Source organism: Dendrobium catenatum, unplaced genomic scaffold (genome assembly GCF_001605985.2).
Source record: "Dendrobium catenatum unplaced genomic scaffold, ASM160598v2 fragScaff_scaffold_231, whole genome shotgun sequence".
In the NCBI taxonomy this organism is placed as follows: Eukaryota; Viridiplantae; Streptophyta; class Magnoliopsida; order Asparagales; family Orchidaceae; genus Dendrobium; species Dendrobium catenatum.
In genome coordinates this window covers 5,041,397-5,059,633 of record NW_021318693.1, presented here as the reverse complement: position 1 = coordinate 5,059,633, position 18,237 = coordinate 5,041,397, and the positions used below count along the sequence as shown (strand labels likewise).

Below are 18,237 nucleotides of genomic sequence, written 5' to 3'. Positions count from 1 at the left end.
CATTCTTATCATTCATATAAAATTTTAATGTCAAATATATCACTCATATAGTTCATTCTAATCATTCATAAACTTTAATATCTGATTCTATGAATTCATATTTATTATATGAGTAGTTGACATGAAAATTTTTAGTTTGAGGTATTAAATAGGTAAATAATGAGAAATAAAGTGGTATATATGTAAATAAAAAAAAACAAAAAAAAACGTATTTTGTTCTCGCAAGGTTTTTAAGAATGAATACTTAAATTTGTTCACAGTCGGTCTCTTCTTGCATGTATCACTAATTTCACAAAAGCGTCTTGATGGTTCTCTAAACAGACGTGATTTTTTTTTTTTTTTTTTTTGTGGCAGTCGAATCATATGAAGAAGGCCGTTCCTTCTGCGATCACAAAGATCAAAGCAAGGCAGATCTTGGATAGTAGGGGAATTCCGACGGTGGAGGTGGAGTTGTATACGAACAAAGGAATGTATCGAGCTTCTGCTCCTAGTGGTACATCTACTGGAATGTGAGTATTATCCAATGGAGTAAGCGCTGAAGTTTATATCCAATGAGCAAATTATATTAGCGCTCACATGGCCCTGTAAGCTTAGTGGTTTTGAGCAATTTTAGGGAATTTGAAAAAAATTACATTACAGGTTGGTGAAACTGATACTAGGGACTGTTTGACTACAAGTAGGATTTAGTAAATCTCAGAGGTGTTAAATTTTGAGAACTATATGGCATGATAAATGTTAAATCTGATTAAATTCTAGTGAACAGTTTGACATAGATTTTCAAGACTGAAGGAGAAAAGATGCACAGTGAAAAAAGTAGTTTACCTTTCCTTTATCCTACTTCTCCTGTGATTTAATACATCTGGGATTTATCTAAAACAAGAGGAAAGCAGAATTTAAGAAAGTTGTAAGATTTATGTGGCTTCAAAAATTATTTATCCTGTCTAAATTTTGTCTAAATCTTGAAACCAAACAACCTGCTTGAACAGATTAAAGATGATTTGCGAGTCACCATAGGAATAAATTTCAGGAATAAAGATTCACATGTAGTTGCACATCACAGACAATTAATGATTCATTCAAAACTTTCATGACATCGAATAATGCTCTTAGAGAACCATATAATAAGTTTAGTCTCCGTAATTATTTTCAAAGAGGTTCCCTGTATAACTAAAATCAGTAATAACTTGAAAAAAGTGAAAAGAACCTGCTCGTTAGGCATCCCTAACTCAACTTTAGGAGTCACACAAGACTGGCCTTCTCATTAGGGCTGCAAGCGAATCAAACGTTCGACGAGCTACTCCCTCTCGAATTGAGGATCAATTGTATCTTTTCTATTTTGTTGCATCTTTTAGTGGAATACAAGTCTTGCATCGATTTTTCTCACGGTTTTCCCTGGTTTGTGCTGATTTTCTGCTGTAGACAGCAGGTTTTTGCTGTTTTTCCTGCTACAAACAGCCGTTTCACTGCTGTTTGCATATCGATTTGGGTTAGGATTGCTGGCGAACTCAAGTATTAACTTAGGGTTACTTGCGAACACAAGTATTTCCTATCAAATCCCTACTGAGGATCACTAATAAAAAAATTGAGAAGTTGAAGGAGGATTCTTGAATAAATGATTCATTGGGATGTACATGTTGAAAGGATGATGAGTAAGAGAAGCTATGTGTCAGTAAGTGCTTTAAAAAATTTTGAATCATATGAAAACAAACATTATATTCTACCATATCCTGCTGATAAAAAACGAATCCATTTGTTCCTTATCTATCTCATGTTTATAAAGCATTAAGCTACTAACTATGATGTTTATTACTAGTTTAGAAGGTTTTCTGATTCCTTGTATTTCTTTTTTGCATTTTGGCTTCATGTTAAACTATAAAACTCCCATGCCCACTAATTTCAGTATGAACTAATCCACCATCTTGTTGGAAATGAGGTTGTGGGTAGCTCCACTACCAGTACTATAACCTCCTGGTGCTTGTTCTTTCCTTTAACCTTCATGGTGTGTTTCGGTGTGAACCAGACCATTGAGTTAAGAGATACCTCTGCAACGCATCGGACCACTGAGTGAAGGGGTACCTCTGCATCATCTAAGTGTAGCCTGTGTAGGTGATCATCTTCTTCCTCTACTTCCTTTTCTGCAACAACTTCCTCCTCATCGTAGATTGTTAGGACCAATAATGAAAGATCCTTACAATAGTGTCATGGAGCGAATCATACCTAATTAAAGCATAAACCCTTGACCCTCTTCTCCTGAATTTCTGACTCAGTCAACCTCTTGAAGTACCCGCCTGGTCGTACCCCTTGACCTTTATCCGTCGGGGCTTTCTTCTAAATAGGCATTGTCTGCACCTTTGGTACTTGAAATATAGTGGTCGTGCGGTATGAGACTCATGAACTGCTGCTACAACTACCCCTCTCCAAGTTTTTATTCTCCACCAGCTCGGCTAACTCCATAGCCTCCCCTAAGCCACGGGGTCTCAGTACTTGAACAACTGCTTGAATATCAGGCTTGATCCTTTTCATAAAGTTTCCCTTTAGCAGTTTCCGACAATTTTCCTAATCGGCTTGAGAAATGCTCAAATTTCTCCTGATACTATATCACTATCTCCTTTTCGACTCGTTGAAAAATGTTATAGTGGATAGTCTTTAAACTCCCTTTATGATTTGGTACCAGGATAAATTAGAGTCTTCCCCTCCAGACATAGAGTGGCTGTGGTGAGTTTTTCATCTTCTATCAACCCATTTACAGCAAAATATTGCTCAACTCGATAAATCCACTTATGAGCATCTTCTTCCTAAAAAATTGACATTTTCAAGTTTCAACTTTCTCACCCTAGGCTGCCTCTGCCCCAATTGCTTCTTCCTCCTCCAATGTAGTGGGTGTTGTGATCCCTCCATATTTCCCTCTCCCCCAAATCAGCTCTCCGATCTTCATCATCCCAATTTCTTCATCCGCCATACCCTTTACCTGTTCCCCTCCTTAGAAGTGGCTACAAAGGTGGCATCTCCTCTTCTTCCCCCAAAATTTCCACTTCCCGATTGTCCATCATCATCCCTATATTAGGATTTTCCCTATTTTCTTGTCCGGTCAACAGTGTCTTGCTTAAAACTCTAACTTCCTTTTCATCATCTTCTAGATTTGAAAATCTGCTCTCAATTGTTGAAATTCGCTACCTTAATTCAAATTTCAGATTTTCAACTTCCTCATCAAGCCTCTCCTCCAATGCATTAACCTTCTTAGCCGACATAGCTCCCAAAAAAGGTGCTATGATACCAATTTGATAGGAATCCAATCTCCAAAAAAAAAAAAAGTAATAATAAGGGGAAAGCACATAAAAAATCAGCCAGAAAGAATGAGATTATAGGTTAATTTTATTGATATCGACACAACAAACCAAGATACCAGTTAATCTATTATTTGAGAAGTAGATTGGCTCTCCACGAACCTAAGCGCCGTTAGGAACAACTCCAGAGGAAATTACTCAAGAACACCAAATCACATAATGAAAATAAAACGACCTAATTAATCATAAATAAACGTTTTTAATTCCCTCCCAAATCTGAATTCAAATAAGCTGTTTTCCCCTAAATAAACCTTTCATAATTCCCTCCTAAATCTGAATTCAAATCAACCTAGATTTAATGCTAAAATAAATTGAACCACATGTCGTAGCCGGCAAGTTGTTCCCAATCTTTAAAAGATTTGCTTCCTTTTTCTTCTTCTATGATATATTTTATTATCTTGATATTAATTTTTTGAAATTTTCACTCATTTTTGACATTGTTGTACTATCTTTGAATCTAAAAGAAGATTTTATTGCTTAACATATGGTTTGTGCGTGCATAGTGGGGGTTTGTAGATGTACTTAGATGTACTTATTGGGCAAGTTAAGATATCTAATGTGACATGGTTAGAAAGAAAAAAGGGGTAGAAAAAACGTGTTATGGCTAGAAGTGCAAAAAGATTTTGTAAAATATTGCAACCGTCTGATGTGACAATCAGAACTGGTAAGCATGATCGGTAATCCTGCCCAAAATATATTTCTTACGTAACACTCAAGAGAAGTGAGTAGAGGAGGATCCATAAAGCTTATGCCAAAATGGTAGTGATTCTTTCTTTCTAATCTTCGCCATAGTGTAGCATTCTTTTTTTTTTTTATTTTATACATGAAAGTTAAGATCTTAATATTGTAATTCAACTCTTTACTTAATTGCAGGTATGAAGCTATTGAAGTACGTGATGGTGACAAGGGGAAATATCTTGGGAGGGGTGTCTCAAAGGCTGTTAAGAATATCAATGAGAAGATTTCTGAAGCCTTGATAGGCATGGATCCTTCCCTTCAATCCCAAATTGATCAAGCTATGATGGACTTGGACAAAACTGAAAATAAGGTAAGTCAACTTCTTGTCCTTTTCGTGGAAATCATTATTATCGTAGTTGTTTTTTTTTCATCGTTAATAGGAACCTTTCACTGTCTAATAAATTTGTTTGGTTATATTATTATATTCGTTGTATCGACTTTAACTTCATCAGCATCATCTTGTCATCATTGTTCTGTTATTGAGGGAGGTTTTCACTAGGTAAAGAAATTGTTTAATTCTCTTTTGATCCAAGCCTCTGCGTTAGCTTCTCCTTCATCACCATTTTTGTTTTTGTTGCTAAAGGTATTGTTGAGGTTATTAATTATTTCATTATGAAAATGATGACTAAAAATTGTCGAGTTTTTAAATTTTCCGCCACAAAATGGAATTATTTAAATGTTTGATTTTAATTATTCAAGATTACTTATATTAAAAAATAGAATCTCAAATTAGTTTTGCCGATAAACTCCTTATTGAGAACTGTTCCATGATACCAGTAGTCATAATTAAGGGAACTTTTTGAGTACCACGTCTTAGTTTCCTGCAGTTTAGATAACTGAAAACTCAATATCAATATTATAAAGTCCATGTTGACCCCTGAACGCAAAAAAGAAAAAAAAAAAACAAAAAGAAAAAAAAACCACACAAAATAAAGTGAAATTGATGCGCGACGCAATGCTTGAATGGTTAAACGACCTCCGATCATCAAACAAATTGCTCCATTTCGACCGGAGTGTCGAATTCGCCTGTAAGGGAAGCCTTTGCAGATAAATCAGACGATAATTTGACATCTGAAATTGACGCGCGACGTTTCCCAAACGACGTTCGATTGCAAAACGGACTGTGCCGTTGCGATTGGAACATCGACAATACCCAAATTCAACTATAATTTTACCCAATGAAAGTAGCTCGCAAAAAAAAGCTAGTTCCGAGGCGTTTGCGCGCAAATTGAGAAAACATGCGCTTGAATCGAGGCGATTTTGAGTAAATGGACTCATTCTGTCTTTCTAGAATTAAATAATAACATTGATAATATGATTTATTATTATTATTATTATTATTATTATTATTATTATTATTATTATTTAAATTAATTTACAAAAATCAAAATCAAAATCGAATTAAATGCTCACCTAATATCAGTCGAAGTTCTACCTGAATCTCATGAAATCCTGACATAAATATTGCGTAGATCTCTAACACCCAACTTCAATCCCCCATCCAATTGCATGACCCGACCGAACTTCCTCAAGTAGATTCGCAAGATTCTTTCTTCACCTCTCCACACCCAAACTCCTCAAGCCTGCTCTTTCCAGTAGAAGCTTAACACCTTACTTGACGCCAGCTCCAGCATCCCAAACTCGTTAGCTCCACCAGCTCCTGTCTGATCCGCTTCTTCTTTGCTCCAATCCACACGTCCGGCTTCAAGACCCAACATAGTCTCAACTGTCCTATCTACACCCAAACCCCTCACGCCTCAACCCACTCTCTATTCGACCTCCAATCCAACGCTTCTACTTGTAGCCGAACCCCACCCGCACCCCCCCTGTCCGTCCCACTCTGTCTCCAGCCACAGGAAATCGAATCCCTCGCACGTGAACATCTGACTACCATTTCAATATACACTTGTTATCTCTACCAAAACAGCCCCACTACAACTTAGCCCATTAATAGCCCGCTATTCCTACTCTCCATCCACTCTATAGCAATACACTTCCTATTTTTTTCCCCACTACAAAACCAACCCCCACTAAAAAAAGAAAAATCAGCCCACTAACAAGTCCCTCCAAGGCCCGACAGTCCACTTCAAATGCCTACAACTTCACTCACCCAATCAAATTATCGCCCACACATCTTCATCCATCCATTTAGCGCATTCCAAACTGGAACATAAACAAATCCTATTAAACCTCTGTTAGACCGGTCCACTGGACCGGTCCAGCCGATCCAGGCAGGACCGGCGTTCAACGCCTGCAACGAGGAAGGTAAGCATCATGCACGCTTTTCTCTAGTGTGGAGTAAAAAATATGTACTTGTGTGTGTGCTTCAATGTCTGCGGGGAAAAATGTGTTTTCAAAACATGTAACCCTGAAAACCCGTGCACGTCTTTCTCTGGCATGGTGGGACCAAAGACTACGGTCGCGATTTCGTTAGATATTGACCATGCACATTTTTTTTTCTGACGTGGTGGGCAAGCTATGACTCATGGAATTTTTTCTAAATGGGGGAGACGTCGGGAGACTGAAGAAATTTTCAGTGAACAAGAGAAACAAATTTGCAATGGACCTGACTGAACAAAAATGCACAGGATCTGACTGAACCAAAATGCACAGGACTTTACTTGAGCCAAAATGCACTGGGCCTAATTTGAACTTAAAATTGAGACAACAGGGGACTTGCAAATTTAAATTGAACATACAAATTGAATCATAAAAAAATGACATTGCCAAAAATGAAGTTATGATTTGCAAAATAACAAGCTCTAACTTAAATGCAAATGAGCATATATAAGGCTGGTGGTGGATAAGAGATTTGCAAAAACTACTTGCAAATGGTAGTGAAATTGTAAACAACATAATCGACTTTCATGCCATGATATGATGCTCTCAATGGATAACATGTTTTGCTTGCAACGATCAACAATAATCAAAGATGGCATGTAAACTAATGGCAAATAAGTACATTGAAGCCTTACAAGTAAGAAGGGTTGGTATGCAGTGAACATATGAACCTACATGCCGATAATAACACTTCCTACAAGTATATGCAAAAAAGATGTGATAAATGTGCAAATATGCTTAATGCATCCAATGACGCATGTAACTGATTTATCATGAGAATTGAAAGTCAAAGTATAATGTATACTGCAGATCATCTTTGAAGTTAACAAAGAGCCTATGACATATGCAACAGTCCATTCACAAGCAACTTCAAGATACTTGTGGGTCTTTTGTGAACAACAACAAGATATATACCAATAGATGCAATATACTTGTCAACCTACAAATGAACTCAAGGAGTAGGAATGAATATAACAATATCCCTCCAATGCTAATTGGCTCACATATACATGTAGCATGCCTCATATGAATATGAAGCTAGTATGCAAGTGAATACAATAACCTACCAATCAATGTGCATGAAGGGGTTGGCAACAACTGCAGCTTGACCGGCATCATGCAAAATATTATACAATGATGGAAGATTTGCCATATGTGCATCAATAATAATCAACAACAGGCAATAAATGGTACAACACCCTTACAATCTACAAGAAAGAATACAAAAAGGGTCATATCAAATGCAGAAAATTGCAGTAAACACAAACATCTATAAGCCATAGCAGGAGACTCGTCAGTGCATGACATTCTACCTGTACAAAGCAGCGGACAACTCATAATGCGACATCACGCCACCAAATCTACAATATTTGTACAAGCAGACAGAAGGCATCTACATGTTCCTAAATAAAATGTTGTGTATGCTCAAATGACTGTCATTTGCATAGCTGTTCATTGCAAAAATACCCCCCTCATGCAAAGACACACCCGCATAGGCCCCGACGAGTGTGTTATGGGTACACACGTGACGTCTGAGGATGCTGCATGGGCCAAGAAATGAATCCAAGATCGAGTCCTATCCTTCTGCATGAATGGATAGAAGTCAACACGGCTAGAACTATCAAACAAATATACGGTCACAACATCGACTTGGATATTTGTTTTATACATTTATATTAGTCCTTTAAGGTTTATAACACGAAAGATTCATTAAGACAAGTATAAAGCCGATAACGAACCTAAGCCTCTATATGCAAATAGACAGAATTGACAAGGTTCAACCACTAAATATGAAATTGCCTATAAGCACCCGATGATGGCCGCGTTGATAGAAAATCTCAACCGGAAGGACCACAAATATTTGAAAATGCCTCCTAACTTCCTAAATACCCATAAAAAATTAAAATTCAAGATATTTCACATAAAAATTAACCATAAAACACTTAAAATAAAATCCATCCATCTTCCGTAATAATTTGCCGAGATGGACAAATTCGAAAATTACTTCAGCTCACAAAGAGCTAATGTCTGGTCGAGAATATCACTAGGATTCATTCTCAAATAGTCTCTTACCAGTAAGGATGTGACACATGTTCTCTAACCAGTGGTTTCGCCACCAAATGGCTCTATAGGTAAAAGATTATGATCAGGACCCTCTAAACTAGGTGGTTTTGCCAAATGACATCACTAAATTATGGTCATGGTTAGAGCCCATATGCTCCCCAATGATTTCAAATCATTGAGATATGAATTAATATGATATAATTGATAGGGCACAAAACCTTCTGTTAGCTAAGGTGAATTCAAATTTATCCTCTTAGATAAATGATGACCCGGATCGACGGAATAATGGAATCTTGATCGGGTCCATCATCACTTCCCCCATCATCCACTTTAATTGCAAGGTGGTGAATTTCTAATTTTAAATATCAAATGTTCAAATATCTAAACCCATGCTGCTAATATATACCGGATATTATATATCTATTTGATAACTACCCTTAATCGAAAGTACTTTCTTGCTATCTGGAGGGATAATTAACTATATGGGCTTGTGTCTATAGGAAACTATGACTGATATCATAAAGTTCTCCCCAAATGAGGGCGAAATATCTGGGTAGTGTCTTATTTAAAACCACATCTGCCTTCTAAAAATTTGCCTCAAAACCTACTTGTTAAAATTCTCCTTGATGACTTGAAGAAAAAGAAAAGAAAGGGGTACGTGGAGAGGCCGGGGCACGAAATTTTTGGAGCCAACAGCCCCATTCCAAGTAGTTGGGGTTATTTTATCTTTTTATTCGGAAAACGCACTTAACCCCATTGGAAATTAGTTGATGTAGCTCAATGTAAGTTTATGCAATTTTTTTGCAGGCAGAAGTAGGAGCAAATGCTATGTTAGCTGTTTCTATTGCTGCTTGCAAAGCTGGTGCGGCAGAAAAAGAGGTAGGACTTATAAATCGTTTAAACTTGTTAGTAGTTCCTTTGGTGTGATTTTGATTTTTTTTTCCTTGTTGCTTATTTGCAGGTGCCCCTGTACAAACACATTGCTGATCTTTCTGGAAAAGATGACCCAGTCCTCCCTGTCCCTGCAATTACTGTCATTAGTGGCGGCAATCATGCTGGGAATAATCTGGCTGTACAAGTATGCATATATGCTCTTGCATGTGGATAGTAACATGCACTAGTCTAGGATAAGAGAAGTAAAATGTGATTTCATACATGATATTATGATCACCAACATTTATCTGAAATTGAATGAGTGTCCATTTGGGGCGGCTTAATGGTTGGTGAAAATAGTATACAAATGTTATGCGGAAAACAAATTTTTTGAAAGTTATTATGATTATTATATATTTTTCTTTTAAAAAAATTTAGACAACAACATTCTTATGGAAACCACGTTTTAATAGATTTTGTTTTAAAAAGTTTTTCCCACCACAAATTTTTTTTGAAAACAATGAGAATGCTGTAGTCAAATATAATTGTGATAGCTATTTTAAAGCAAAATTATGAAAATACTGTACCAAACTGGCTCTTTAAGAGTTTGGTAACTAACAAGAAACTTAATTTGATATAGGTGGAGTACTAATTAATTGAGCTCAGAAAAAAAAGAAAACAGTGACATTATTTATATGAAAGGAATGATACACATCCCCATCTAGGAATCTGTTTTGCAAGATGTTATAGGCATTGCTAACTAAATGATCATTTAAACATGATTTGAATAAAACAGGTCTGTTCATTAGTTAAAGAGCCATAAGATTCTCAATTGGGAGTAAATTTAAGACCAAGTAATGTAGCGATATGCCAAGTTCTAAATGAGCAATTTGACTTATCTTTCAATAAAGCGTGGTATGAGATCATTTTCTTAGAAGCAAAAACAAGCCTCTAATAAGGACATCGTCATGCAGCCGCTGAACTATTTTTCTTATGGACTCTGATCATTTAGTCAAATGTGAATTGAGAGAAATCTAAATGGGATGAACTGATAGAGGTTTGCTTTCAGACAAATGAGGAAGGTTGAGATGCGACATAGAATAGTGCCGGATGTTGCTTCTTTTAACCTGTGTTCTTCTGCTACTCTTTTATATGATGATATTGACAACTTTAATCATTTTCTCCTTAGTCATTTCTCTATTGTACGTTGTTTTTAACAAAATTTTGTGAAATCATGATTGTTTGTTTGTTTGTTTTCTTTCTTTAAATGTAGCACCAAGCATTGATAACTCCTAATTCCTTAGGAAATCATGATTATGCCTGTTGGTGCAAATAACTTTGAGGAAGCAATTCAGATGGGCTCTGAGACTTATTTTCATCTTAAGGTAATGCAATGATTGATGTTATCTTGTTGGATTTGAATGAAACTCATAAGTGAGCTTTAGACTAGTTTCATTGTCAATGTGATTGTTGTTTCTCTTTCCTTAAAGTATGATTAAATATATGTTTTCATCTGGTCGATGTAATTTCCAAATCTTGTTCGGCTGATTCGTTCTCATATTTTGCTCACGTGTTCTAGTTTTTTTGAGGCTGATTAGGGCATGTTTTTTGAAATGCATTTCATTACAGTACATAAATAATTGCTGCATGCTAGAGTAAAGCATGATTTATTAAATAGTTGTTATTTGTTCACCTTGAAGAACAGTCAGTTATTGCTGAGAGGTGTGGTTCTAATGGGTGCAATGTCGGTGATGACGGAGGATTTGCTCCAAACATTTCCAGGTAATGTCATTTTACTTCTTGATAGTCATAAAATCCTTCCAAATGTCGATGAATCCTTGTGCTACACAGCTTTTCTTCTCTTTATGATAAGGACCATTGATGGTCACGGAGGATAAGCTCATGCATTTCATGATTCTCATTAGTACTTGCAATGGTTCATTTAATCTAGAATTATTAAAGAAAATTCTGAGAAATGTGTGCGTTTCATGATATGCAATCTTTATAGGCAATATTTAAAATTTAAAAACTTTTTGGATTGAACTTAGGATGAAAATAGTATGAAAAAATGCATGTGAGAGATGGTATGGTTGCTGATTGCAGTAGGCGCTTAATTTTTGGGAAAATATATTTTGTTTTGGCATCTTAGCTTTGGTCTCTTTGTACCATTTTCAGCATTTCTGAAGGGTTGGATCTTATTAAAGAGGCAATTCATCGTGCTGGCTATAATGGGAGGATTAAGTTAGCTATAGATGTTGGCGCTACAGAATTTTGCATAGGTTTGGGCTCTTATCTTCAATTTGGTTTTCTTTTAGTGGTGTCAGCGGGACCGTGAAGGGTTCGCTGAGGATATGGCATCTTATTTGCGTGCTTACCATTTTTATGTTTAATGATTTGAGAGTGTTTATAATCATTAATTATGTTCGACATACATATTCTCTTAATTGGACACAACAAAGAAAATATTATTCAGGTAGCCGACCCAGATAATGGAATAAAGATTTGTTGTTGTTGTATGCATATTCTCTGTCCTTACTTTTAAGTGCATGCACCTGTTAGCTGTGAGTGAGTGTAAAGAAAACTTAGTACCTGGTAGCTGTGAGTGAGTGTAAAGAAAACTTTGGGCCGACTTGTTTTCACTTCTATGATTAGGAAAGAGATACGACTTGGACTTCAAGATTCCAAAGAAATCAGAGCAGAATTTTAAAACTGGAGAAGATATGATTGAGATGTACACCCAGCTCTGTGCAGGTAATTTTGTAATCAGAACTTTTCATTTTCAACCTTACATTAACATCTATTGATTACTTTTAAATTTCTTTACAATACTAGCCTACCCTATTGTGTCCATTGAGCAACCATTTGACAAGGATGACTGGGAGCACACAAAGCTACTCTCTGAACTTGGGATATGTCAGGTGTCTTTCAAAGCATTTTATTTTTCCAGAAAGCTACTTGGAAGCATTTGAATAAGCTTTTGAAACTTGTTTTTGCAGGTTGTAGGGGATGATCTTTTAATGTCAAATCCTAAACGTATAGATAGGGCAGTCCAAGAAGGTACCTGCAACGCCCTTCTTCTCAAGGTAGGGTTGTCCAGTTTTATGTGGGCATTCATCTTTCTGGAAGCAAAAATACTGACCATTTGCAATCTTATTATACAAGTTAAAATTAGAGTTTGGAGTGGTCAGGATCTTGTCATTAGTTTCTCCACCTATGAAAAATTGAATATTTGAAAGACTTTGAATTTCTTTTGCTCTGATATAGGTGTATGGTATGTAATGTTTGCTAAATTTTTGTAGGAAATCATCATTACTTAGAGTAGTTTTTACTAGAGTCACTTTTACTAATGAGGACATCGTCAGCAATTTCTTTCTCCACCTATGAAAAATTGAATATTTGAAAGACTTTGAATTTCTTTTGCTCTGATATAGGTGTATGGTATGTAATGTTTGCTAAATTTTTGTAGGAAATCATCATTACTTAGAGTAGTTTTTACTAGAGTCACTTTTACTAATGAGGACATCGTCAGCAATTTCGACATGTGTGCCATCGGAGACACCGGAGATCGACGGCCACGTCAGGAGTTTTATTTATTTTGTCATGTTATGTAGTAATTTATTTTATTTTAGTTTTTCCATTTTTACCCTTATGGGTATTTGGTCTCTATTTAAGTAAAGTCATGAACCAGAGGCCTAATGAGCTTCAGATCATGTAAATTATTAATTATCTCAGGACAACAATGACATCTAGAATTTTCAAGTCAGCTCCTTATAGGTTTTAGGTTTATCACCAAAATATGATTGTTTGCTATTGCTATACCGTTTACAAAGCTCGTATGCCTGTCATTATTGTGAACCTTGGAAGTAATACTGAACTGGAAACCAACAGCCCTGGCAGGACCATCAAGTATACCAACAAACTGCCATGAAATACAGTGATTTCTTCGGGGAATCTGACAGCTAGTGCATTTAAGAATAACAATAGGGCCGCTGCTTGTTTTTTTTGATAATCTACACATCTTGACAAAGAAAGAACTCTATACTCTATCGAGCCAGGAGTTCCAATCACCAATGTATCAAGGCCACGTAACTGGGAACAGCTCATAATATATATATAGACAACTCAAAACAATTTCATTCCCTTACAATTAATTCAAAATACCTCTCAAAAACATGTAGCAAACTTGCATTTAACTATGAACATTAAGGGAATCGGAAATATAAAGAGGATTGTAATATATTTTTTTTAAAATCAAATATTTAGCCCTACTTATCACAAGAGTAAACATATTTATACTATCAATTTCAAGAATGTGTATGACCATATTCAATATAAGCATAACCCTTTAGGTCAAAATGTGTTTTTCAATACACCTTACAAAGTACCGATGAAAGTAACACGTCTGCCACCAAAAGCAAACAACTTATTTAACAGATGATGTAAGAATCAAACATAAGTCAATTTTTATCCAGAATTATCCATATGGCCATTCCTTACTTAATGTTTCATCAAGAAATATTGGCATTAAGGAGAATAAACGTCCTTCCAAAGACTATTTACAACAAAGAATAGTCAAACCTGTTATAAATTTCTAATGATTTCATGTGAGGAGCTAGAGAGAGTGGCATTTCATATCATAAGCATAAGCTTGCATCAGATGGAAATCTAGAGAATCATTTTCATCAAGTAGAACAAGATAATGAATGGCACAAGAAATCGGACAAATCCAAGAAATAAAGTCACGGCATTATGACCGTTCATCCTCAAAAGAAAATTTATCCCTATCAGCATGAGCATTCAAATCTATAAACCAATCCAACGTGCTTCCTTATTCAGATTTAGGAAGGAAACAAAACTCTTGAAAAACAAATCCACGCACAAAAGTTCAGCCGTATTGGAGTTAAAAAAAAATGTTTGATTAAAAAGAATGATAGTAATAAAGAAAACATCAAGAAGAAAATACTTAGGTCTCTTGTATCTCTTTCATAAAATCTCATGAAGACTCATTTCAAATCACAGTTAAATATAGAACCTCAACTCATAGATTGATGACAGCCATCTGGATTCAAACAGAGGAAATGTAAGGAATTAAAAAAAAAAGAAGAAGAGATTACCGTAGTAAATCACGCCGAAAGCCCCCCCTTGTAGCTCACCTCTTGCTTGGACGAAGATCTACAGCAGATCTTCCTCTTATTATTGGCCAAAATCTGCTATGGGAGAGGCTGGCCGAAACTTGCTGTGCAAGGAGAGTGATGGCCGGAGCTTTTGAATGGGCTTTCTTCTTCTTCCTTTACCTTGGACGGATGGAGAAGAGGAAAGAGCGGCTGGAGGCGTGAGAGCCAAGGGTCGCTGTCTATCGAGATGGAGGCATGGAATCAGTTTCACGTGAGAGTGAGAGAGGGTTCTCTTCCAGTGGCCGGCCCTAGCAGCTTCAAAAACGGGTGAGAAAGAGGTCTCTCTTGAGAATGAGAGGGAGATCCATTCCAATGGACGGCTGCTTCTCAGATTGGAGGCGTGGAGTGCATCTCTTGCTAGGGCTTGAAGTTGCTACAGCTGGTGAAGAGTTGAGCTACTGCAGGAAGCAGATCGAGCTGGAGGCCGAGGCTTGCCGCTGCTGAGGGAATGGAATCGTAGAGTCCCCTTTCAGCCGGCCCTAGCACAGAGAAAAGAAAAAAAATCTGGGGGCCATCCGAGAGAGAGCTCTCTCTAATGCTATTAGAATCAATCAAACAAAAACATCAAGCCTTTAAAACTTAATCTGACGGTTGTTATTAAATGCTGAAATTAAGATGATTTAAAACTTCAATAGCAATAAAATAAAAGCTAGAATTAAGAACTCAATTAATTATGCAAAAATCCTTATTTAAAAGGGTCAAATTAATTTGCATTAATCAAAATTGATTTGACTCGAGAGAAGTTAAATTGAGCCGATTAATGTTAATCAAGCTAATTTGCACTTGCGTCGAGTCGGGGAAATCTAAACTAAATTGATCAAAGCCATTGAGGTGAATAAAATTCAAATTGATTCAAACAAATTCGACGTCATCAAATCTAGTTCATATGATCAAATTAACTTTAAGTAATCCGTATGCGATTCAATTTTGATTTTAAGGAAGATTGATGAGGTCAATTACGAGCTGGGTCGAATGATTGATTGAAGTGTAGATTGCATACTGGATTGGAGTATAATTGAAATTTGATTCGAAGAATGATTGAAGGTTGATTGGAACTTTGATTAAGAGTTGAATGGGATATGTTTGGGACCTATATGATCGACAAGTGAGAACTTGTCGATCATTAGGTCACCAAAATAAAACCAAGATGGGTCCTAGTGACCTCATACAAAAATGAGGTCAACAATGCCACAAGAAAAATATCTAACTCCAGGAAAAGGGTTTCTTAAATGGTTTGAGTTATAATACCTCTTCCTAAGTTTTGGCTGTTGATCAAAAGTAGTTGTCATCCTAGTTTTCTTACATGCATCTAATTCATTTTGAATCTTCAAATTTGTGCTTTTTAATACTTCATTCTCAATCCTCAAGTTTTTCTCCATCTCTTTAGACTTTTTAAAATAAGAATCAAGTGAGGTGTGTGTGACTTTTAGTGACTCACGCTCTTCAATTAATTCATAATGTTTTTTGTTTAACACATCAAATTCATCAAGTAGAGCCATATGATTTGAATCAATTATAGAATGATCTTTAGTCATAATAGCATGCTCTTTTTGTAACTCCAAAAATTCCAATTTTAAGCTTGCATTTGTTTTCTTAAGTTTCCTATATGATGCATGAATTTTTTCAGAAACTTCAAGAAGTTGATTGTAGGAAAGTTCACATACCTCTTCTTGATCAAGATTATCGTCTGCCATCAAGCACAAGTTTGTTGTCTCATCTTCTGGTTCCATCTCTGATGAATCCGATGCAGAATTTGCCTAAAATGATTTTTGAAGTCTCTTTTTATGTTTTATGAATTTGGATTTCTCCTCACTCTTTTCCTTGCTTATGTGCGTCTTAAGTGTAGGACAATCAGCTTTCACATGTCCGGGCTTCCTACATTCACAACAGACAATATCAGAAGATCCCTTCGAATATTTATTATCCTTACCTTTTCTCTAATGATGCTTTTGCTTCTTCCTTAGAAAGTTTTTGAATTTCCTTGTGAGTAAGGCAAATTCATCGCTTTCAGACCCGGAAGAGTCAGAGTATGATTTGTGTGCCTTCAGTGCCACCGTTTTCTCCATTCTTTTCTCACCTGCATCAACATTTCTTTGATTCACTCCTTGCTCGTAAGAAAATGAGTGAGCCAAGTAAGTTGTCAATCGAATACGTATTTAAATCTTTAGATTCAGTAATTGCAGTGATTTTAGCATCAAAAGATGAAGGCAAGCATCTCAAAATCTTGTTCATTTTTTCATAGTTTGAAAGTTCTCTTCCTAAGGCAGGCAAAGATGTAACAATCTGAGTAAATCTCGTATACATTTCAGAAATTGATTCACGAGGTTTCATACAAAAAAGTTTGTAGTCATGCAAGAGAATATTAAAACGGGATTACTTAACTTCATTAGTGCCTTCATAAGTGATACACAATTTATCCCAAATTTCTTTACCATTTTTGCAAGTAGAAACACGCATGTAGTCTTCTGATTTTAAGGCACAAAAAAAGCAATTAAGACATTTTGCATTTAATTGGGCCAAATCCCTATCATCTAAAGTCCATTCAATAAAAGAAAGTGGAATAATAATGCCGTTAAGTTTAGCAATTGGAGGTGTGTAACCATCCTTAACAAGCATCCACATGCGATAATCAGTAGATTGTAAAAAAGTAGACATGCGAGTTTTTCAAAAATCAAATGGGATATTATCGAACAAAGGTGGTTGGGTAATAGAATATCCTTCTGGTGTATTACGATTCCTAAAGTTTGCCACGGATCAAAATTCAAAAAGTTTTCAAACTTAGTTTTTCTGAATCCCGCTCTGATACCACTTGAAAGTTCGTTAGGGATGTTAAGCCCTACAGAACTGGACCGAGGCTAACCAAGAGGGGGGTGAATTGGTATTTAAAATTTTCTTTAAGCAAAAAAAAAAAAATTGATTATCACAAACCAAATCACCACAAAAACAAGTGCGGAAGAAAATAAATGCGAAAGCAGTAAAAACAAAAACACAAGGGTTTTTAGTGGTTCGGTCAACTCGACCTACGTCCACTCCCGAGAGGCGCCCTCCGAGTATTGCACTACGAACGTGACTCTCATTTAGCCCCCACAGCTAGGCGGAGAAGCCCTCACAAAAACACCTCCTTTTTGCCACACCCGGCAAGGCAGAGAACACAACTCCTTTTGATTCCTCCTAAAGGAAGAAGAGAACCACGATCACTTATTTAAACTTACCTCTCCCAACCCTTCCAAGTACAAGAGACTCTAGGGAAGAAGAAGTGGAACAATGCTTGGAGTAACCCTTGTGAATCCCCTCACAAGCTCCCCCTCACAAGATCCTCTCTCTCTCTCTCTTTTAGGTTTTCTCAGGTCAAAACAGCAGCCAAGGATGTTCAAAAAAGTTGAACAAGAGCTCTTAAATAGAAGAGCTTCAAAGGGGCTCATTAATTGCATGTTGCCGACTTTATCATCCAGGATGATATTTACATCGTCCTGGCCAATCAGTATAAATCTCAAAGGATTGGCCAGAGCATCGCCCTGAATGCAAACTAGACAATTAAAAATTTTATTTGATCATCCCGGATGATCTCACAATCATTCTGAATGATCAGTTCAAATCAGAGGAAAATCGTACAGAGCATCGCCCAGAATTTGATCTGGCCGATACAGATCGTCTAGCATATCGTCATGAATTTGTGTTGGCCGATATTTATCGTCCAGTAGTGA

General features: G+C 36.4%; 1 protein-coding gene across 2 annotated transcripts; it reads left to right on the top strand.

The window, feature by feature from the left end:
• The first annotated feature begins 360 nt into the window (after positions 1-360).
• Positions 361-12,979, top strand: LOC110097543 (cytosolic enolase 3). 2 transcript variants are annotated; one of them, XM_028693132.1, is made up of 11 exons: positions 361-509; positions 4,218-4,392; positions 9,294-9,365; positions 9,448-9,564; positions 10,664-10,744; positions 11,065-11,141; positions 11,535-11,638; positions 12,012-12,110; positions 12,192-12,277; positions 12,356-12,442; positions 12,826-12,979. In XM_028693132.1, the coding sequence occupies exons 1-11, from the start codon at positions 364-366 to the stop codon at positions 12,841-12,843; spliced, it is 1,062 nt and encodes a 353-aa protein (XP_028548965.1). In that variant the 5' UTR covers positions 361-363; the 3' UTR covers positions 12,844-12,979. The 2 variants fall into 2 exon arrangements, with proteins under 2 accessions (XP_028548965.1, XP_028548966.1); XM_028693133.1 differs by lacking the exon at positions 12,826-12,979 and adding an exon at positions 12,659-12,706.
• The last annotated feature ends 5,258 nt before the right edge of the window (positions 12,980-18,237 follow it).